This window comes from Schistocerca americana, chromosome 4, assembly GCF_021461395.2.
Source record: "Schistocerca americana isolate TAMUIC-IGC-003095 chromosome 4, iqSchAmer2.1, whole genome shotgun sequence".
Lineage (NCBI taxonomy): Eukaryota > Metazoa > Arthropoda > Insecta > Orthoptera > Acrididae > Schistocerca > Schistocerca americana.
The window spans coordinates 191,438,062-191,458,323 of NC_060122.1; the positions used below are offsets into that span (position 1 = coordinate 191,438,062).

The 20,262-nt window shown below is 41.3% G+C and overlaps 1 protein-coding gene across 1 annotated transcript in view; it reads right to left on the reverse strand.

Annotated features, from left to right (window-relative positions):
* Window positions 1-7,285: 7,285 nt before the first annotated feature.
* The window catches only part of LOC124613341 (nephrin-like), a 161,786-nt gene continuing 148,809 nt past the window's right edge, over window positions 7,286-20,262 (reverse strand). Inside the window, exon 9 of the mRNA XM_047142038.1 lies at window positions 7,286-7,357. Coding sequence (XP_046997994.1) covers window positions 7,286-7,357 — 72 coding nt within the window. The remainder of the gene's footprint in view (window positions 7,358-20,262) is intronic.

Consider the following 20,262-nt stretch of genomic DNA (forward strand, 5'->3'; position numbering starts at 1 on the left):
ATTTTTCACTCATGCTCACATTACATTTACCATGTGAGTGTCCATTCGGACGATGTGACAACTACTTTACTCATACAGATAGCAAAAATGTAAACTAAATGAATAAAAAAACTTGAAGATAAGACAAAACCCAAAACAGCGAAAATTAATATCAGTAAAGTCAGTTTTGGCACTCTAGAGGAAGAGAAGATTTGAAATGCCATACGTGATTTGCGACTGCCTGATGCTCAACCATTTCAGCTTTGTCTAGATCATTCGGTGCTGCGTCTCCAAAAGATTCCACAAATGAAAACGCTCTAGTCTATTGGACTAATAACAGAGTTCCATGCTAAGTTGTGGTTAATTACGAACAAATTTCAAAACAATTAGAATGAGTTGCAAATGAGCCAGGTCAGTGTTCCATAGTCCGCCCCCGGTAACTGAGTGGTGAGCGCAACAGACTGTCAATCCTAAGGGCCCGTGTTCGATTCCCGGCTGGATCGGAGATTTTTCTCCGCTGAGGGACTGGGTGTTGTGTTGTCATAATTATCGTCATTTCATCGCCATCGACGCGCAAGTCGCCGAAGTGGCGTCAAATCGTAAGACTTGCACCCGGCGAGCGGTCTACCCGACGGGAGGCCCTAGTCACACGACATTTATTTTTTAGTGTTCTATACACAGTCAGCAGAAATGAAATTTGTCACACTAAAACGTTGGATCTGTTTACTAGCGGTTTTCTTCTCTGAATTACTGAAACTCCTGAACTGAAAGTCGAACTACAGTTTTCACAATTTCTGAAGGTCTAAGTAATTTTTATGAAACAAACAAGTGTCATCTCCGTGCTGATTCGTCGCAGTGTCTCACGCTTTACTTATTAATAAAACCAAAATATATTCTCACACTTTCAGAGGCTCATACGATATAGACGAATATAAACACAGAATTATAAAAAAGAAGTATTAAGTACTCAACTAAGTGAAACGGGCTGCGTTTCAGTTCAAGCAGACGCTCTAAATATCAGTGTTGCTAATGAAAATTTTCCAACACGAAGTTATCAATGCTTGATCTGTTTCGAATTTGCCGAAACTACAAAACACAGCCTAAGCCTAATTAACTGTATTTGAAAGGTAACTGTGTGTGATATAAGTTTCAAAGATTCCCTACTGCTATGTGAATTTTCGGGTTATCTCAGTGTTAGTGCTGTCTGTGACCGGTATAAAAGGGAAGTGAGACCACTGAATTATTGTAAAACAAAGTTACTACGCGGAAGTGAACTTAATTTTAATTGATTTAATACTTCGCCTCAAGAAAGCAAAGTTTATTTGTTTGTATTTATATAGCAATATAATAAAGAATTTAGGTTATATTTTACCCTAACTCTAAAACGCTACTCCCGATCTAACAATTGCGCCAGACAACTGTTATATAGGGGTTGCCGCACGCAGCGCTGTATTCTGCCTGTTTATGTATCCCTGTATTCGAATACACATACCTGTACCAGTTTCTTTGGCGCGTACCTCGATGGAGGGTGCTACGGTAGAAGTGATGTTACAGAGCTACCGACCAGAGATCCACAGATAGGTAATCGTTGGACGGCGGTGTGTACTCACTTCGCCAAGGTCTTCAGCGCAAATGGCTACTTGTAACTGATCAAGGTTGTCAGGCATAACCTCTCGAAATGTGTTTAACATTTGGATGTTAAACACATTTCGAGAGGTTAAGCCTGACGACCTTGATCAGTTTTAGCCGAGCTGAAATTTATAATGTAATTGTGAATCTGCAGTCAGTCTGTTTCGGCTAAAACAACTAAGTTTCGTACGTTGGGACGTCGATGCACCGCTTTCTCTGATCGCTGAGAAGGTATCTCGGCACAAGCTCCGCCGATGGTTATGGTCGTCCGTCAGTGTGTCAATGAGTCATGCCGTAATTAATTAAACAAAATAGTTGAAATTTATAATGACTCAAACTGTGGCTTTCCAAAACTGTATAGCGGTAAGAGCTGCTACAAAAATTTTATGTGTAATGTTTAGTTGGGATTCAGTCGGTTATTTCACAAATACACACATTTATTAATTGCAATAATGGACACACACATACAACAATTTAAGTGTCCGTGGGGTCTATTTATTTCAACATTTTCTCTGTTAGGCACACTCAACGATAATTTTGACACTAGCTGCACGTTTACAGGTTCATCTTCTCTAGCAAAAAAAGTTAGAGTAATTGTCTCCATCTTATCCACTCCAGTACATCTACTCTGATATATACTAAGATGGTATCTGTTCTTTCGGACAGATACCATCGGTGACCACGCAGCTCGTTAGAATGAAATTACAATGACATGAACACCCTTAGCTGCTTATAGGCGTTGACATACGTCAACGGGGACAGATGAAAATGTGTGCGCCGACCGTGACTCGAACCCGGGATCTCCTGGTTACATGGCAGACGCTTTATCCATCTGAGCCACCGAGGACACAGAGGATAGCGCGACTGCAGGGATTGATCTCTGGCACGCCTCCCGGACACTGTAATTTCATCTACTCTGATCATCTTCTATTCAAATAAAAACGATTTGTCTTTGCTATTCTTCAGTCCATTTATACTTATTTGGAAAAAAGTCCATACTGTTCTCACTATTCTGATATCTTCGTTTCATCTCTTCTGTTCAATCCTGCCTAGTCATCGAAAGGGGGTGCCTAGGAAACCTGCTTTCTTGGATAGCTAGAACTAATTGTATTAATGAGTTTTATTACGAAAAGTAAATGACAGTACTTAACGTTGAGAACTACATACATGTGTCGCAAGCAAAGGGCCACATCCGAAATAAACAAGCTTCTTCTGTATAACAATTGTAATGCAAGCGAAGTAATGAGCATTAACGCTTCTATTCAGCTCGCTAGTCTTCAAGCTCGACTGGGCTGCGACCAGTAGGGCGCGGCGCCTATGTTGTCTTCGCATAGAGGCCGCTGCTATCACGCTGTTGTCGTGAAAAGCAGTCTGTCAGCGTGCAATTGGCTGACGTCTTGTCACAGCTCTCTCTGCTGTATCGTTCCCGACTGGCGTGCCGGCGCTTGACTTTACGCCATAACTGCTTCTTCCTTCATAAATCTTCTGCGTCGATAACCGTTACTTCAGGCTTCTTTCCTCAGTCTTCTTCTGATATTATGCTCTCGTTTCACATCTTCATGATATGAATACTTTTTAACCTTAAATACTCATACTTAACTGAAGAAGTGACATCGTGATCAGTCACAGACAAATTCTTCGTTACTACACTCCTGGAAATTGAAATAAGAACACCGTGAATTCATTGTCCCAGGAAGGGGAAACTTTATTGACACATTCCTGGGGTCAGATACATCACATGATCACACTGACAGAACCACAGGCACATAGACACAGGCAACAGTGCATGCACAATGTCGGCACTAGTACAGTGTATATCCACCTTTCGCAGCAATGCAGGCTGCTATTCTCCCATGGAGACGATCGTAGAGATGCTGGATGTAGTCTTGTGGAACGGCTTGCCATGCCATTTCCACCTGGCGCCTCAGTTGGACCAGCGTTCGTGCTGGACGTGCAGGCCGCGTGAGACGACGCTTCATCCAGTCCCAAACATGCTCAATGGGGGACGGATCCGGAGATCTTGCTGGCCAGGGTAGTTGACTTACACCTTCTAGAGCACGTTGGGTGGCACGGGATACATGCGGACGTGCATTGTCCTGTTGGAACAGCAAGTTCCCTTGCCGGTCTAGGAATGGTAGAACGATGGGTTCGATGATGGTTTGGATGTACCGTGCACTATTCAGTGTCCCCTCGACGATCTCCAGTGGTGTACGGCCAGTGTAGGAGATCGCTCCCCACACCATGATGCCGGGTGTTGGCCCTGTGTGCCTCGGTCGTATGCAGTCCTGATTGTGGCGCTCACCTGCACGGCGCCAAACACGCATACGACCATCATTGGCACCAAGGCAGAAGCGACTCTCATCGCTGAAGACGACACGTCTCCATTCGTCCCTCCATTCACACCTGTCGCGACACCACTGGAGGCGGGCTGCACGATGTTGGGGCGTGAGCGGAAGACGGCCTAACGGTGTGCGGGACCGTAGCCCAGCTTCATGGAGACGGTTGCGAATGGTCCTCGCCGATACCCCAGGAGCAACAGTGTCCCTAATTTGCTGGGAAGTGGCGGTGCGGTCCCCTACGGCACTGCGTAGGATCCTACGGTCTTGGCGTGCATCCGTGCGTGGCTGCGGTCCGGTCCCAGGTCGACGGGCACGTGCACCTTCCGCCGACCACTGGCGACAACATCGATGTACTGTGGAGACCTCACGCCCCACGTGTTGAGCAATTCGGCGGTACGTCCACCCGGCCTCCCGCATGCCCACTATACGCCCTCGCTCAAAGTCCGTCAACTCCACATACGGTTCACGTCCACGCTGTCGCGGCATGCTACCAGTGTTAAAGACTGCGATGGAGCTCCGTATGCCGCGGCAAACTGTCTGACACTGACGGCGGCGGTGCACAAATGCTGCGCAGCTAGCGCCATTCGACGGCCAACACCGCGCTTCCTGGTGTGTCCGCTGTGCCGTGCGTGTGATCATTGCTTGTACAGCCCTCTCGCAGTGTCCGGAGCAAGTATGGTGGGTCTGACACACCGGTGTCAATGTGTTCTTTTTTCCATTTCCGGGAGTGTATATCAAGATCATCTTCCCAGAACTGCTTCAATATAATTGCTTATTTAAATCTTCCATCATTGTGGTTCACTTCTCTGGCTAGTGTCCTAATTTAGCTCGAAAGAAACTTATTCTTCCAACAATTGCCGAACTTGCCTCCATCATAACTTACTCCTCATTCTTCCTCCAAACCATCTGCTTGCCACACTTTACCTTCTACCCATTATCACTTGCGCAAAATACAACTTGTTTCTCCAGTAACAAATTTACATACCTCAGTCCATATTTCTGCCATTCTTCTTCCAGTCAACTGCCCGCCTCCTCGATAAAATGTCAGAGATAATTTATAGCATTCCCTATGATCCTAACGGTACCACATTCGCCGTCGGACGTTGAATGGCACATGTTCCAACAACTCTGGCCTGGTGACCTTAGTGACCACGAACAAAGCCGTCGTGCGGTTTTCTCTGTGCCCACACGTGTTGATTGTGGCTGTTGAACATACCCTCTTGTGTAAGGGTTGCCTCATCCGTAAAAAAGTGCACGGTTTGGAAAGTCCTGTTGAATGGCCTATCTTTGCAAAAACCACTAGCAGAATTCAATTCCACGAGGGAAATTGTCTGGGTTAAGGGCGTGAAAGGGCGCGAACCTTCTGAAGGTGGCAGTGGCGCAAATCATCTCCATGCCATACATCCAACTTGTGGCATGGCTTACACCCATTAACACCTGCAACACGCAGCAAGCTTGTTGAGTGTGTAATTTCTAGCGTTGCCAAAGCATCCTCTTCAAACTCTGGTGCACGCGCAGTGCGTTGACGGCCGCGTCCGTCACGCCTTCGCACCTGTAACACAAAGTGAATACACCGGGTTTTGAAATGCGCCTTAAATGCACATGTGGCTTTACGTGAAAGGGCCAATGGAAAACGTAAATTAGGTGAAACTGTCTCTTGTAGGGACTTATAGACGGCAGTAAATGTGCTTGGATCTGGAACACGACGTTTCGGAAGCCGCCGAACGTAGCATGAACATTTACATCCACGACCCATTAAACAAGGTACATGTTTGCCCTCTCCTTCCAAGAATAGTGCTCTATTTCCTGTCAGCTCCACACAGTAACAAACATAGGAGTGGCTCCTTTTGATGACAAACTGATGCAGAGCGAACCAGGCTTCACAGTGTGAACAGGTGCTGCCCTCTATGCAACACCTGTCAAACAGGGAATTGCACAGCCAAAAGCAACGCGTTCACGTCCCTGTAAGAGGCGGCAAATCCATAATATTGTCCCGCCTGGAGCATCTACACCTGTGTCGACTACAGCGGTTGCAAACAAAGGTCATAAAACTTCAACCCGACGTCTCTTTTAGCTTGATGTTACAAATACTTTGAAATCGTTCCCCTGCAGGCCTACTGCCATGACAGCTCGGATGACATGTTATATGCCCACCCTCTTGGTAGCTTTCGACGCTTTTCAACGACGCCTTACGCCGTACACTAAGAGATGCGGACATGGGTTGCTATGTGAAATATGCTTGTTATGACACACTCTGTCCTCCAAATTTCCAAACATCCCAGAGGTAGACCAGCCTAATTCAGTGGACTAGAGCTTGTACAATCACGGACGTTACTGACAAACAGTCACAGTCTATGGCATTTTTGCTGATCTTCGGAGGAGTTTACGCTGACTTGAAACTTTTGGTCCTTGGGAGTTTCGACAAAAGGTCGTGAGTTGTGGCTAGACAACCTAGAGCACTTTGGGCTCCATCAGTTGACTGATGAGCTCATGTCTTTTCACTCGCTAGGTCACGCTACGTCTACTTGTGCGTGGGGCAGCCAGCTTAACCTCAGCCACTCTAGTCATGGTGAAACTCATTCATGGCAGGAGCAGTAGGATGCTGTACATTGCTCTTCGGTCTCCATTTTTGACATGATTGCCCCAAGACTGCAGAAACAGGTGCAATGGATAGCCGAAAATATGAAACTGAAGCTCCAATTTAATGTTATGCTCCCGATACAGTTTATGTGAACTTAATATCACACTATATATTCGTTCAAGTTTTGTCCCAATTCAACTGTCTTTTCAATTTTGAAAGAACCTCCCGAGACGTAATTAATTAGTCGATCTCTAATGCAGACTTCGGATTAATCACCGTACGAGTACTCAGTTTACCTTGGGAGCCCATTATGAGACCAAGGGATTCTTACTGTCACTGATATTGATCGATGTTGCAAACTCTTCACCAAAACTTGCAAGAGCACGTTGTATCCTATGTAACATATAACAGCATGCAGTTACAGTAATATACCACAACATGTGTCCTACACGTGAAGGTTTTGCGAGTAAATGTCCAAAAGAGAAGCAAACGCAATAATACATGAAATTCTACTTACTTCTTTCCACGTTATTTTTTGACACAATCATAACCGGTTTCGGTCACAATGATTATTTTAGGACGCTATGAGTGACATGTGGTGACATACTGCGGTGTTTAGTCGTTTAGACAATGATGACTAGGAGACCCGACGCAGCCAACTTATAAACACCAGAACTTGCAACATTCATAGGATGCAAAACGGCATATAAAGGTATATGTAGTCCGAAAAACGATGTATAGGTCGCTGAGGAAAAAGTCATTCGATGGATGCAGGGCGGCTTTCACTGTTCCGGTAGCGCACGTTTCGGATGTTGCCATCATCAGATATCTGCAGGAAATAAGAAAAAAATACATAGCTATATGTATAACAAAAATGAGTTACAAAAGCAAAGTAATCAGACACACAAAAATATATTACAAGCAATTGGAAGACATTTATTCCGAAACATAACGTTGCACATAAATACAAATTTACATTTAGTAGTGGTAACTATCATCAACCAAAGGTTGGTGGTTGCTGTAGTCAGATACAAACTCTTAACACGAGATGGAGTTGATGCGGTGAGAGTGGCGCTATTAGTACCAAAGTGTAAACCAAACATAATTTCAAAAGTAATAGAATATAATAACAATGACCGGCAGAAAAAATTGATATAGTGTACAAAGAAAAAGCATAATATGTAGTAACACGAAAAGTACATATCTTAATATATTCCGAATGTAAAGTACTATCAACACATGTCAGTGCAACTGCATCAATCAACATGCAGAAAATAATGACAATATGTAACGCAATAATGATGCACTTATTACACGTGAACATTACTGACTCTGCAGCGCTATTTGACTATGCGTAGCGGTGGTGACATGTATAGACGCAAAATATACAAAACAGTGGAAGAATAAGAATGTAAAATAAGGTCCTCATGGTAGTTCATGTTTTCGTGAAAGTAATACACATGTAGTGGAGACATATTAGTGCATTATAATAAAAGAAATAACTTTTATAAAAACGTTGTACAAAGTAAAGAGTAAGCACCGCAGGGCCACTCAGCATTATGAAGAAGAATTAGTCAATACATGTATATGAAATATAAAAAATCTTTAAATGATTAAGCTTAAAAACAATTTTTTGGTAAACGAATAAAACTGAAATTAGTTATAAAGAATACGTCTGTCATCGACAAACTGGAACTTACGCAAAACACTTTATTTTAAATCCTAGAAAAAATACAGAGAAAATAAAATTCTAAATTCAAATGAAAAAATAACATTGGTCAATCACAGGATAGTCGATAAAATTTCGGGCATGCAGCAGCGAAAATAAAATTTCCTCCACCGATATTTCGGCTGCGTATCGTCCAGCCATCCTCAGTGTGAGTCACAAGGCTGATGACAAGATGCCAATGGCGGCCTTATTTGCTCCACCGCGGCGGTACAGCGCAACCGGGTCACAGACGCTGGTCGGCGGCAAAGAAATACCCATGTATTCGCCTGTGGCGAAGGCGTACAGATATTCGATTCGCTTATCGATGTATGATCGGCGGTGGTGACACCATGACGACTTCTCTGCAGTTTAATTACCGTAAGAGCCGAATTCCATGCATTGTCCAAATTAAAACCGTTATCTGCATTTATTAAATTACTAGCTAACCTATTCTCGATAGCCTCCTTGAAGCATCTGTGACCCGCAAGCGCAGTACTGCTGCGGTGGAGCATATAAGGTCGCGGTTGGCATCTTGCCGTCAGTCTTGTGGGTCACCCAGAGGATGGCCGGACGATACGCGACCGAAATACCAGTGGAGGAAATTTTATTTGGACGGCTGCATGCCCGAAATTTAATGGACTGTTCACTATGCCACGAGAAGTTGAAAATGCAAATCACAGGACAGCACCGTGAAAACAGACGTGGGCTAGGGGGGAAATACACTGATACTGTAGCTAACGAGAATGAATGGTGGTGGGCGTCTTGAGAGGGACTGTCAGTTAACAGGGTAACACCCAGAAAGATAACCACTAAAGCGAGCGGTCATTATACGTATGGTTCTGTAGGAAACGAGAGAGGGGATGGGCAGTTTGAGTGGGAGATGATGTAAAAGAGAAAGGGAAAGGAGGAAGGCAAATAAATGCTTCCAATAAGTCACTAAGGATATGAGAGAACCGTTTGCCACTGGAGATGATTTGCTCAATCGGGAGGCTGTCTGAATTGTCCAGGCGACGCTTGTAAACCTCAAGGTCATCGAGGATATCAAAGTCCAATCCTTTCGATTCCAGATACAGGACTGTCACTGCATTTTTAATTGAATCTAGGGAACGCCTGTCGCTAGACAGATGACAACCAAGGGCAGTAGTGTTCTGATACCCGTGTTTCCTAAACCTAACCATGAGACGGAGCCGATGTATCCTATATATGCAGTAACATGATCTGCACATAATTTGTAAACGCCTAATTCCAGAGATTTATCAAACTTTCGAACTACCTAAGTAACTAAGAAACAGTTAAGCGCCTTCGTCGTTCGGAAGCTGCTCTCTATTTTGGCTTTTCTAAAAGCACTAGTGATTTGTTCAAAACACTGGCCTGAAAACGAAATGGAAGCATATATGACGTTATCTTTAACTGAAATAAGTCTGACAGTCTGAAAACGGCCTGAGCTACGTTACGAATAAACTTTTCTTTATATCCGTTGTCAAAGACTATTTGTACAATAAGATCAGTTTCCCTATCTCTGTAGTACACAATCAAAGTTCAACTTTCCTAGCCTATTGAACAATGCACACAAAAATGTTCGTTTTTTTTATAGGAGTGGCAAGGTACAGCACCAACAACTCTAGTGACTGGATTACAAAATATATCCAAAACAAAATCTAAACTTTACCCTTTAATCGTTATGTCAAGAAAATTGAGACATCCATTATGTTCGAGCTCAATGGTAATCTGAATACTTCTGTACTTCTTACTGTATGTGTTAGCAAATTCGTTACACCATTTTCGTTACCACGATTTAAGGCATATACATCATCAACATATCTACAACAAATAAAACCATTATCAGTATTGGAATTATTGTTCCTGAAAAAATTCTTCTCTGAGACATTTATCAAAATGTTACTTAAAATGCCTGATAAACTGCAATCCAACTCAAGACCATGACTTTATTATAAGATTTGTTATTAAACGTTATGTAATTATAAGACAAAAATAGGCGTTTTTGTCTAAGCAGTCAAAAATTTCTCCGTCATTCAATTTCATATGTCCTAAGAGGTCCGTCCATATAATTTGTAACGTCTTGTCTTTCGGGTATTTGTATAAAGGTTAGCGATGCCATAGAGAGGTAATGGTAGCCTTCTTGACCTTTTCCATGACAAGCATTGCCATTTAATAGCAATTTTTTATAGCCTAATTTTTCGTTAAAGTAAATGCAGCTTTGAGTTTACCGTAGCATAAACAACCGAAAAGTAATTGGATCCATGTCAACCGTTCAGAATCGAGCGAATAGGATAATTCAATTTATTTAAATTAATCTGCGAATGGAAGGTGGGTATTTTAGGATTCATTGGGATCTGCCTTTTTTGTGAAATCCCAAGCAAAAAGAAAATTAGAAATCTGAACAAGTTTTTCATGTCGTTAATATACCACTGAAATGGGCATTTATTATTTTCAATGATGTTCTTAGTTTGAAAAAAAAAAAAAATCCACAGTTTTCGAAACATAATTTGCAACTGAAAGAAGAACTACAAAATTTTCTTTATCAGCAATCGAGATGTCGTCATTATTTTCTGGAAATTTTGTGGCCAGCCAGTTCACTGTGGAAATGAAATTAAAATTTGTTAAGTGTCATGATGTTAAAGCTTTGTGAAGAGCTTTGTCTGTAGTGCAGTTTTTGGTTGCAAAAGCTTAGAAACTATATACACTTCATAAACGCCTTTCACCTCAGCTAAGACCTCTCAACAATTTGTGAACGCACATTTGAAGGAAGACTAAAATCTAACCCTTTGTTCAAAATATTCTCCTCTCCAGCTAAATTTGCTGATTCAGACCTATTAACAATTGTAGCCTCAAAGCAGTGTCTCGCTGCAGAACAGGCGTTACCTACGCTAACTAATGCACACTGCGTGACAAGCGCATGCTATTTAAAGGGATGCTCTCGATCTGTTACACAGCTTCCCCAATACAAGAAAAAAAATTATGAACAAATACTCGCTTAGAAATTTCAGGATTTGTACTATTCGCCAAGTACTTGCCTCTTTATATCATTTTTGTTTCCTTTTTCACGAACCTACATTCACACTTGTCTTTAGTTTATTGTGCACTCAGTAAAGAATTACTCAACTTTCACTTAGAATATTTACGAATTACATCACTATTCAGACACTTCTGTTGAAGAAGATGTTCCTTTGATTAGTCAGTACATTTATACATTTATTTTGAAAATAAAGACCCGTTTGCCCACATGAATGGTCCAGTGTGGCGTAAACTTGCGTAGGTGCTATGTGAAGTCACGAAGGAGTTATGTGACAATGGTGAAAAGTACGTGCAGTCTACAAAATGCTAAATAGGTCGATCAGAAGAAAGTTGCAAGGATGCAAGCTGACTTTATTAATCCAACGTTGCGCGTTGCGGAATTGCCATCATCAGATGCCAGCAAAAAACAAGATAAAAATACATAGCTATAAGTAAAATAAAAATGAGTTACAAAATCAATATAATAACATGTGGCTACGGATCATATTTGAACATCTTAGTTGACGAGTAACTTCACAACGGCGCAGAGATGCTAGTGGTGTTGATACAAGGCAGAGCAATGTCAACAATATACAAAGCAAACATTGAGTTATATCTGCAACAGTTGCCGTAGTTGACATTTCGTCAGATAGGAACCCATGGAATTTCGCACAGCAAGAAAGAAGTGGCAGACGAAATATTAGCATTTCAGCAAGATGAGTCATTGGAATGAATGGTGTCGGAAACTCTTGACTGTGTGGACAATGTACATGAGGAACACAATGATGATGATACGTGCTTAACAACTGAAATCGATTCTGTGACAGGTATCAAGCCATGAGGACTTCATCTTTGTCGGACATTGAGGTAGGTATCCCGTCTACAGTGAAAGTAGTAAAAAACAATCGCTGTCCAAGGAGTGTGTACTAAACATAATTACGTACATGGACGGTCGTCGGCATCATAGTAAAACAACAATTGTGAACGATTTAGGATAAGTCCGGAGCAACACAATCGCGTAATGCTTAAGCAAAACTGCGGATATTCAAGGAGGGACAAGGGTCACTTGTTACAAAAACTGGTGTTTGCGCGTTTTAAGAATGCTCGATAGAATTTACAGTATGTGTATGACATCACCTGATACGACATATACATCAAATTTTGTGCGACGTAGATTACAGCGATTTGAATGGAAGCAGTCAATGCTTGCAGAACCTTGAACAGTGATGCAGAATTAGGAGACGTAAGACAACGAATTTTCAGACAAAGCGTAAACTTGACGATGCACAGCAAAAGTACGGAATCGACTAGAAAACTTGTACATGAGATAAACAAACTTATCCCATTGTTCAGTAGGGAAATTGTTTTCAATTCCGACGTATCTGGAATTGAAGAGGAAACGCGTATCAAAGGAATTATGGAAATTAGACAAATATCAGCTCCTTACTGCATTAATATACGATAATGTTGACGGTTTCGAGGTAGCATCTTTGATCAGTAATGGAATCGTCCTTGGTCCCAGATTCGAAATCCTCCACCACTTAAGTTTTGATTAATAATCAGCATTGGCGTCAGAAGACCTCCGGCATAAGAACTCACCATCATTCTGCCAACGTTATTGTCAAAGAAGGCACAGGGCACTCTGCCGTCCCTGGGGTGGGAAAATGCGCCTAAAGGCGGAAAATGAGCAATGATCAACGGAATGAGCATGCAGAAGCCAATGGAAACCACTGCATTGAAGGCACATACCGTGTATCCATAGGATGTGCGGCCTTTAATTTAAAGTGTTATGATGATCTCTCCATTGGCAAAATATTCCAGAATAGTCCCGGATTCGTATGTCTGTGAGGGGACTGTCAAGGGGAAGGTGACCATGAGCAAAAGACTGAATGACCAACGAAAGGATAACGTTCTACGAGTCGAGTGGAATGCCAGAAGATTAAAAGTGGTAGGGAAGCTAGAAAATCCGAAAAGGGAAGATATAGTAGGAGTCAGTGAAGTGAAATGGAACGAAGACAAGGATTTCTGGTCAGATGAGTAAAGGGTAACATCAACAGCAGCAGAAAATGGTATAACAGACGTAGAATTCGTTATGAATAGGAAGGTAGGACAGAGAGCGTGTTGCTGTTAACGATTCAGTGATTGAGTTGTTCTTATCAGAATCCACAGCAAACCGACACTGATAACGATAGTTCTTCTATACGTGCCGACGTCGCAAGCTGACGTTGAAGAGATAGAGAAAGTATGTGAGATTATTGAAAGGATAATACAGTACATAATGAGATATGAAAATGTAATAGTCGTTGGACACTGCAATGCAGTTGAAGGCGAAGGAGTAGAAAAACGCTTACAGGAAAATATGGGCTTGGGAGAAGGATTGAGAGAGGAGGAAGACTAATTGAGTTCTGTAACATATTCTCTTATTTCAGCTATTAAGAGCGAATATCCTGCTCAAGAATCACAAGAGGAGGATATATCCTTGGAAAACGACGGGTGACGTGGGAACATTTCAGTTAGGTTACGTCATGGTCGGACAGAGATTCCGAAATCAGATATTGGATAGTAAGGCGTACCCAGGAGCTGGTGTGTAGGATGTATGAGTCTGGCGACATACTATCTGACTTTTGGAGAAAAAAATCATCCACACTATTCCGAAGACTGCAAAAGCTGACAAGTGCGAGAATTATCGAAAATCACATTAACACATCATGGATCCAAGTTCCTTACAAGAATAATATACAGAAGATTGGGAAAGAAAATTGAGCATTTTTTAGATGAGAATCAGTTTTAATTTTTCAAAGGTAATGGCACCAGAGCGGGAATTCTGACGTTGCGATCGATGACGGAAGGAAGGCTAAAGAAAAATCAACACACGTTCATAGGATTCGTCGACCTGGAAAGAGCTTTCGACCGTGTAAAATGGTCCAAGGTGTTCGAAATTCTCTGAAAAACTGAGGAAGCTACAGGGAGATACGGGTGATATACAATATGTACAAGAGCCAAGACGCAATAATAAGAGTGGACGACCGAGAACAAAGTGCTAGGATTAAAAAGCATGTACGAAACAGATGTAGTCTTTCGCCCCACTGTTCAGTCTCTACATCGAAGAAGCAATCTCAGAAATAAAAGAAAGGTTCAGGTGTGGAATTAAAATTCAAAGTTAAATGATATCAGTGATGAGATTCGCTGATCGGGAGTGAAAATGAAGGAGGATGACAGGATCTGCTGAGTGGAATGGACTAATGAGTATAGAATATGGGTAGGGACTAAACCTAATAAAGACGAATGTAATGAGAAGTAACAAGCGACAACAGCGAGAAATTTAACATCAGGGTTGGTGCTCACGAAGTAGAGGACGTTAAGGAATTCTACTAACTACGTAGCAAAATAACCAGTGCCGGACGGAGAAAGATCGACATCAAAAGCAGACTAGCACTGGGAAAAAGGACAGTCCTGGCCAAGAGAAGTGTACGAGTATCAAACATAGGCCTTAAATTGAGGAAGAAATTTCCGAGAATGTACATTAAGAGCACAGCATTGTGTGGTAGTTAAACATGGACTGTGGAAAAACCAGGAAGAGAATCGAAGCTTTTGAGATTTTTTGTTACAGACGAATGCTGTAAATTAGGTAGACTGATAAGGTAAGTAATGAAGTTGTTCTGCGCAGAATCGGAGAGGAGAGGAATGAAAACACTGAAAAGGAGAGGGGACAGGATGTTAGGACATCTGTTAAGACATCAGGGAATGACTTCCATGATACCAGAGGGAGCTGTAGAGAAAAAAACTGTAGAGGAAGACAGATATTGGAATACATCCAACAAATAATTGAGGACATAAGTTGCAAGTGCTACTCTGAGACGAAGAGGTTGCCAGAGGAGAGAAGTTCGAGGCGGGCCGCATCAAACAAATAAGAACACTGATGACTCAAATAAAAATCATAATGGTGAACTGGCTGGAAAATTATTTGTTGTGTGCTGAGAAGTTGGACGTGCTCGGCTGCCTACGGTTGTTTCTCTTTTGCATTATCTTGCAAGGACACTAGGGAATATTTACGGCACGGTAAGAGTTGGAAAACGGACGTACGAGAAATACTGCTACGGTATGGACACTGCTTTTTGGCAATAGCCGGTTAAAATAATTTGCTTTTGCTTGACTGCTGTTCTGTGGACATAAATCATGCTCATTTAGAGGAAAATAGCTCGCCTGAAAAGAGTCTGACACGGAAATGTATACTATGTGGAACCACTGTAAAAAATCATTCTCTAGACATTTGTTGTTGCCGTGCCTATAACACATATTATCGCACTATGTGCAACTATTCCATGAGGGATAGCCAGTATGACGATAAGCTTCACCACAGATTGTTTCGCATTTGGCTCATCACATTGTAGCAGTTTTCGTCACTCTGTTACACTAAAATGATTCTATATTCATTCTTTAAGGATTGATACCTAGCTGATCCTCCTGCACACTTTATAACTTCCAAGGACATCGCATTCTACCTTGATGGTGAAAACCTTTGTGATCACTTTGACGCGCCATTTTTTATTCGGTATTCAAGGTGGACGTTAATGGTTTGTTTTGAACATTCCTTAAATATCGGCGATGTCCATTTTGTTAAGTTTAGTACATGCATCCCATAGAAGGACTACCTCTGCACCTCCCGAACAGTCATTTTTCATCGCCCTCCTGATGCACATGTGAGTTATTAGAAGCTAGTATTTTTCCTGTCATCGTTTTCAGCACAGCACTTTCAAATGAACCTTACTAATGACTAACTTGCGACCTCCTTAGTAATGATGTTTTTGTTTATTGTAGGTATGTCGAGGACTTACCTGTCTTATATAATGGTAACGAGGTATGTGTAACGAATTTGATAACACATCGTTCAGAAGCACACAAATATTCCCTTTTTTCGTAGTGTTGGAGAATTATGAGAAAGTGTTGATTTTGTTTTGAATATAATTTGTAAACCAAGCACTACGGTGCGGTGCGGTAGCTTGTCAACCCTTGCACACAAAAATCATCATTTCTCCATGCACACTCAATAGGCAAGGAAAGTTGATCGTTGACTGTGCCTACATAGACGGGGAAACTGATCTTATTTTACAAGTATGGGTGGACAATGGACACACAGGGAAGTTTATTCGTAACATCGGTGACGCTGTTTTCAGTAGATTGTCAGACTTATTTCAATTGAAGATAACATCTAACATGCTTCCATTTCGTTCTCAGTTCAGTTTTATGACCAAATCACTAGTGGTTTTAGAAAAGCCAAAGTACCGAATGTAAAATATGTTTAACATTCTCTTACCTATCTGGGTAGTCCGAAAGCCCGTTAAATTCCTGAAATTAGGCGTTTCTAAAGTTCCGTGCAGATCAGGTGATCGCATTTCTGTAAAACAGGTTGGCTGCGATTTTACGATTAGGTTTAAGGAATATAGGCATCAGAACACGACTGCCCTGGGATGTCATCTGTCTAACGACAGGCATTCCCTAGATTCAACAGAAAATGCAATGACTATTCTACATCTAGAAACGGAAGGCTTGGACTTTCACGTCCTCGAGGAGCTTGAAATTTACAAGCATCCTATAGACACTCAGCACAGTGTTTCGAGTGAGCAAATCATCTCGAAACGCAGAGGGTCCGTTCACGTTTTTAGTGAATTATTGGAGGCATAGTTAAGTGTTTTTCTTTCTTACTTGTATTTAAATTTCACCTACTTTCTTTTCCCTATACGATGAGATGGCGGTAGTATTGCGTATGCAAGGAATAAAAGGGCAGTGCATTGGCGGAGATGTAATTTGTACTCAGTTGATGCAGTGAAAATGTGCCCAGCGTGATTACCCCCGCACGACAGGAATAAACACACTTTGAACGATGAATTGTGTGTGGAGCTAGACGCATAGACACTCCATTTCCGAAATCGTTATGGGATTCAATCCTCCGAGATCCCAAAAAACGATGGGATTTTTATATGACAAAGTGCCGTGTCATCAGCCCACAGTTGTTGTAAACGGTTTAATGTGTATTCTGGACCACTCGAGCGAATGGTCTGGCCTCCCAGTTCGTCCGATCTGAATGACATCGAACTTTTATGGGACGTAATTGAGAATTCAGTTCGTCCACAAAATCCTGCACCAGCACCACTTTCGCTGTAGTGGACGGCTATAAAACAGCATGGCTCAAAATTTCTCCAGGGGTGTTCCAACGACTTGTCATGTCACATAGGCTTGCTGCACTACGCTGAGCAAAAGTAGAATCTGTCCCTTGACTTTCGTCACCCCAGTATATTTCCCTATCACTTGTCCTCCCCCCTACCCCATTCCCCCCCCCCCGCCGTACGTACCACTACATCCCTCCTCTTGTTTTCTAGTGAACTACGTGTATAACGACCATAAGGAATCAGAGTTTAACTTTCAGTGTGCTATTCTGTTAACTGAAAGTACCCTTCCCACTAATCAACCCCTTTCTTCACATTTTTAGTGTATTTTTACTACCAAGGAACGACTTTTTCTCGGGGTTTTATCGTGTGATTAATTAATGACTTTATGTCAGTTATATTTTCAGTTTATATTTTCACTGTATGTTTAAAAAGATTAAAAATAGGAAGTGTCCCATAAGTTCTGTTTCCTTCGATGACGGATGACGGAAAACTGGAATATTTCTAATATCTGTTTTACTCTTTTTGCAGTGATCTGTTTTCCAGCTTCGTAATTTAGACAGTCTGCTATATATGCTGTATTTGCACTGATTAATTCTCAATTTATAATGCCAGGTAGCGCTGCAGCGCTTACGATTTTCTTTGTATAAGGTTTCTATTAAAAATACTTGTTTTATTGTAAGTTGCCAATATGTCGGCATTACTGAGTATTACTTTCATGAAAAAAATTGTTTTGCTGTTACGAGGCTCGAATGTAAATTCTTTTCCTTTGATGTTTTTGTATATTTTGCTTAGATGCATGTCATCACCGTTATGCATTGTCCTATAACGGTGCTCTGCCCATAAGGTTCGCGTGTAATAACTGCATAATTATTGCGTTACGTATTGTCATTATTTTCTACATGTTGGTTAATGTAACTGCATTGACACATGTTGATAGTACTTTGCATTCAGAGTATGTATAGAATTGTATTTTTCGTGTTCTCTGTATTATTTTGTTCACTGTTACACCAAATGTATTTTTGCTACTAATCATCTGTTAATATATCCGATTTCCTTTGTAAATTTATGTAGTTTATACTTTAGCACTATATAGCGCCACTTTCGCCACTTCGACGCCGTCTGGTGTGGAAAATTTGGATATTACTCTGACAAGCTTTTAACAGCCTGTTTATGATCGTTACTACTACAACATGTAACTTTTGTATGTATGTGTAACATGACGTTCCGATGTGTGTGACCTCTAATGACTTTTAATATACTTTTTTGTATGTTCTTTTATCTCGGTTTTGTAACTCATATTTATTTTGTAGATAGCTATGTATTTTTATCTGGTTTGCTGAAGATAATTCATTATGGGTCTGTCCGAAACACATAGTACTGGAATTACGATGTCAGTTTACATCCAGTCAATGACCTTTTAGTTAGCGACTTGCTCAGCATTTTGCATATTGCGCATATATTTTTACAATGTCGCACACTTCCTTCGCGATTTCATTTCGGTGCAATCTTCTTTTGTAAGTATTTTTGAGTCTACTTTCTGGTCAATGTTAACAATTTTTTGATGTCTTACTACGAAGAATATGAAGGAATCAAGTCTAACTACAATATTCCACATCACAAGTTTTGGTGGACACAAGAAATAGGTGGCCTTATTTAAGAACTTCAGCCACCTGGATTTTGAATAGTTGGATGGTATTCAATATCACTTTTTAAAGCAGGCACATCTGAAAATAGAATTCCGCTAGTATTGGCTCCAAATCCTACAATGCGGTTGTCAATTGTTACGGCGTAAAGTCGGCGCCGGTACGACAGTCGGGAACGACAGAGAGCAAAGGGCTGTGAGAAGAGGTCAGCCAATTGCATGCTGACCAACCTCCCTCCAGGACGAGAACACGACAGCAGCGGCCTTTACGTGAAGAGGACATAAGCGCCGCGCCCTACTGGTGGCGGCCAACTTCGATAGAAGCTTCAACGTTAGCTACTTCTTTAGCCGTCGCATCGTAGCCTCTATCACTACAAATATCTACGTAGCATAGTTTATGTTTGTCTGTTCTGAAGAAGACTGATTATTTTGTATGTCACGCTAGCTGGCGACACATGAGATTAAAAGTTAAATATTAGCACTTGTCATGTTATAATAAAACTCATAAATACCAGTTGTTTGATTGTTTGTTCTGCGAACCGAGTATGCAGGATTCCTTGACAAAATACGAATACTTCAGAAGACATTAAGTGAAAGCAGAACTTTATTTCATGATCTCATCTGCAGATCTATTCAGTTATTCCACACAGCATTTTCAAAGCCGAACACCAAAGTTGGATACAAATATATAAAACACACTACAAAGCTCTTTGCCTCGGGTTTTGAAGGCTTATGGTTTGAGAAAAATGGAGAGTACTTCTGAAGTTCTTCACAACGAACTCATTACACTGAATAATCAGCCTCCTTTTGAACAACTAGTAGTTATCTAGAAAGTAATCGAAGAGCTTAACAAACTCAAAAAAGCATGTTAAGTTGAAGTTTCTAAAGAATGTCCTAAAACATTACGTCACACCTCTGCAATGGAGATGATTTACTTATTAAGTGCAGCACTGACAAGTTTTATGTTTAAAGACCCCAGAGAAAGAATAAAGAGGAGAAACTGCAGTAGCGTGTTACAGGTTGCAAACTTTTGTAGTTGGACTTAAGGCAAAATTACTTATTAGACGATATGATGGTTAGACAGTTTGAAAAAAGACGATACAGCTTTATATTACAAAGGTTTTGACTATTACTGACCGCAGCTCACTTCAAAAAGATACTCATCAGCCACGGATTAAAATTATCCAGCTAATTCAAACTTC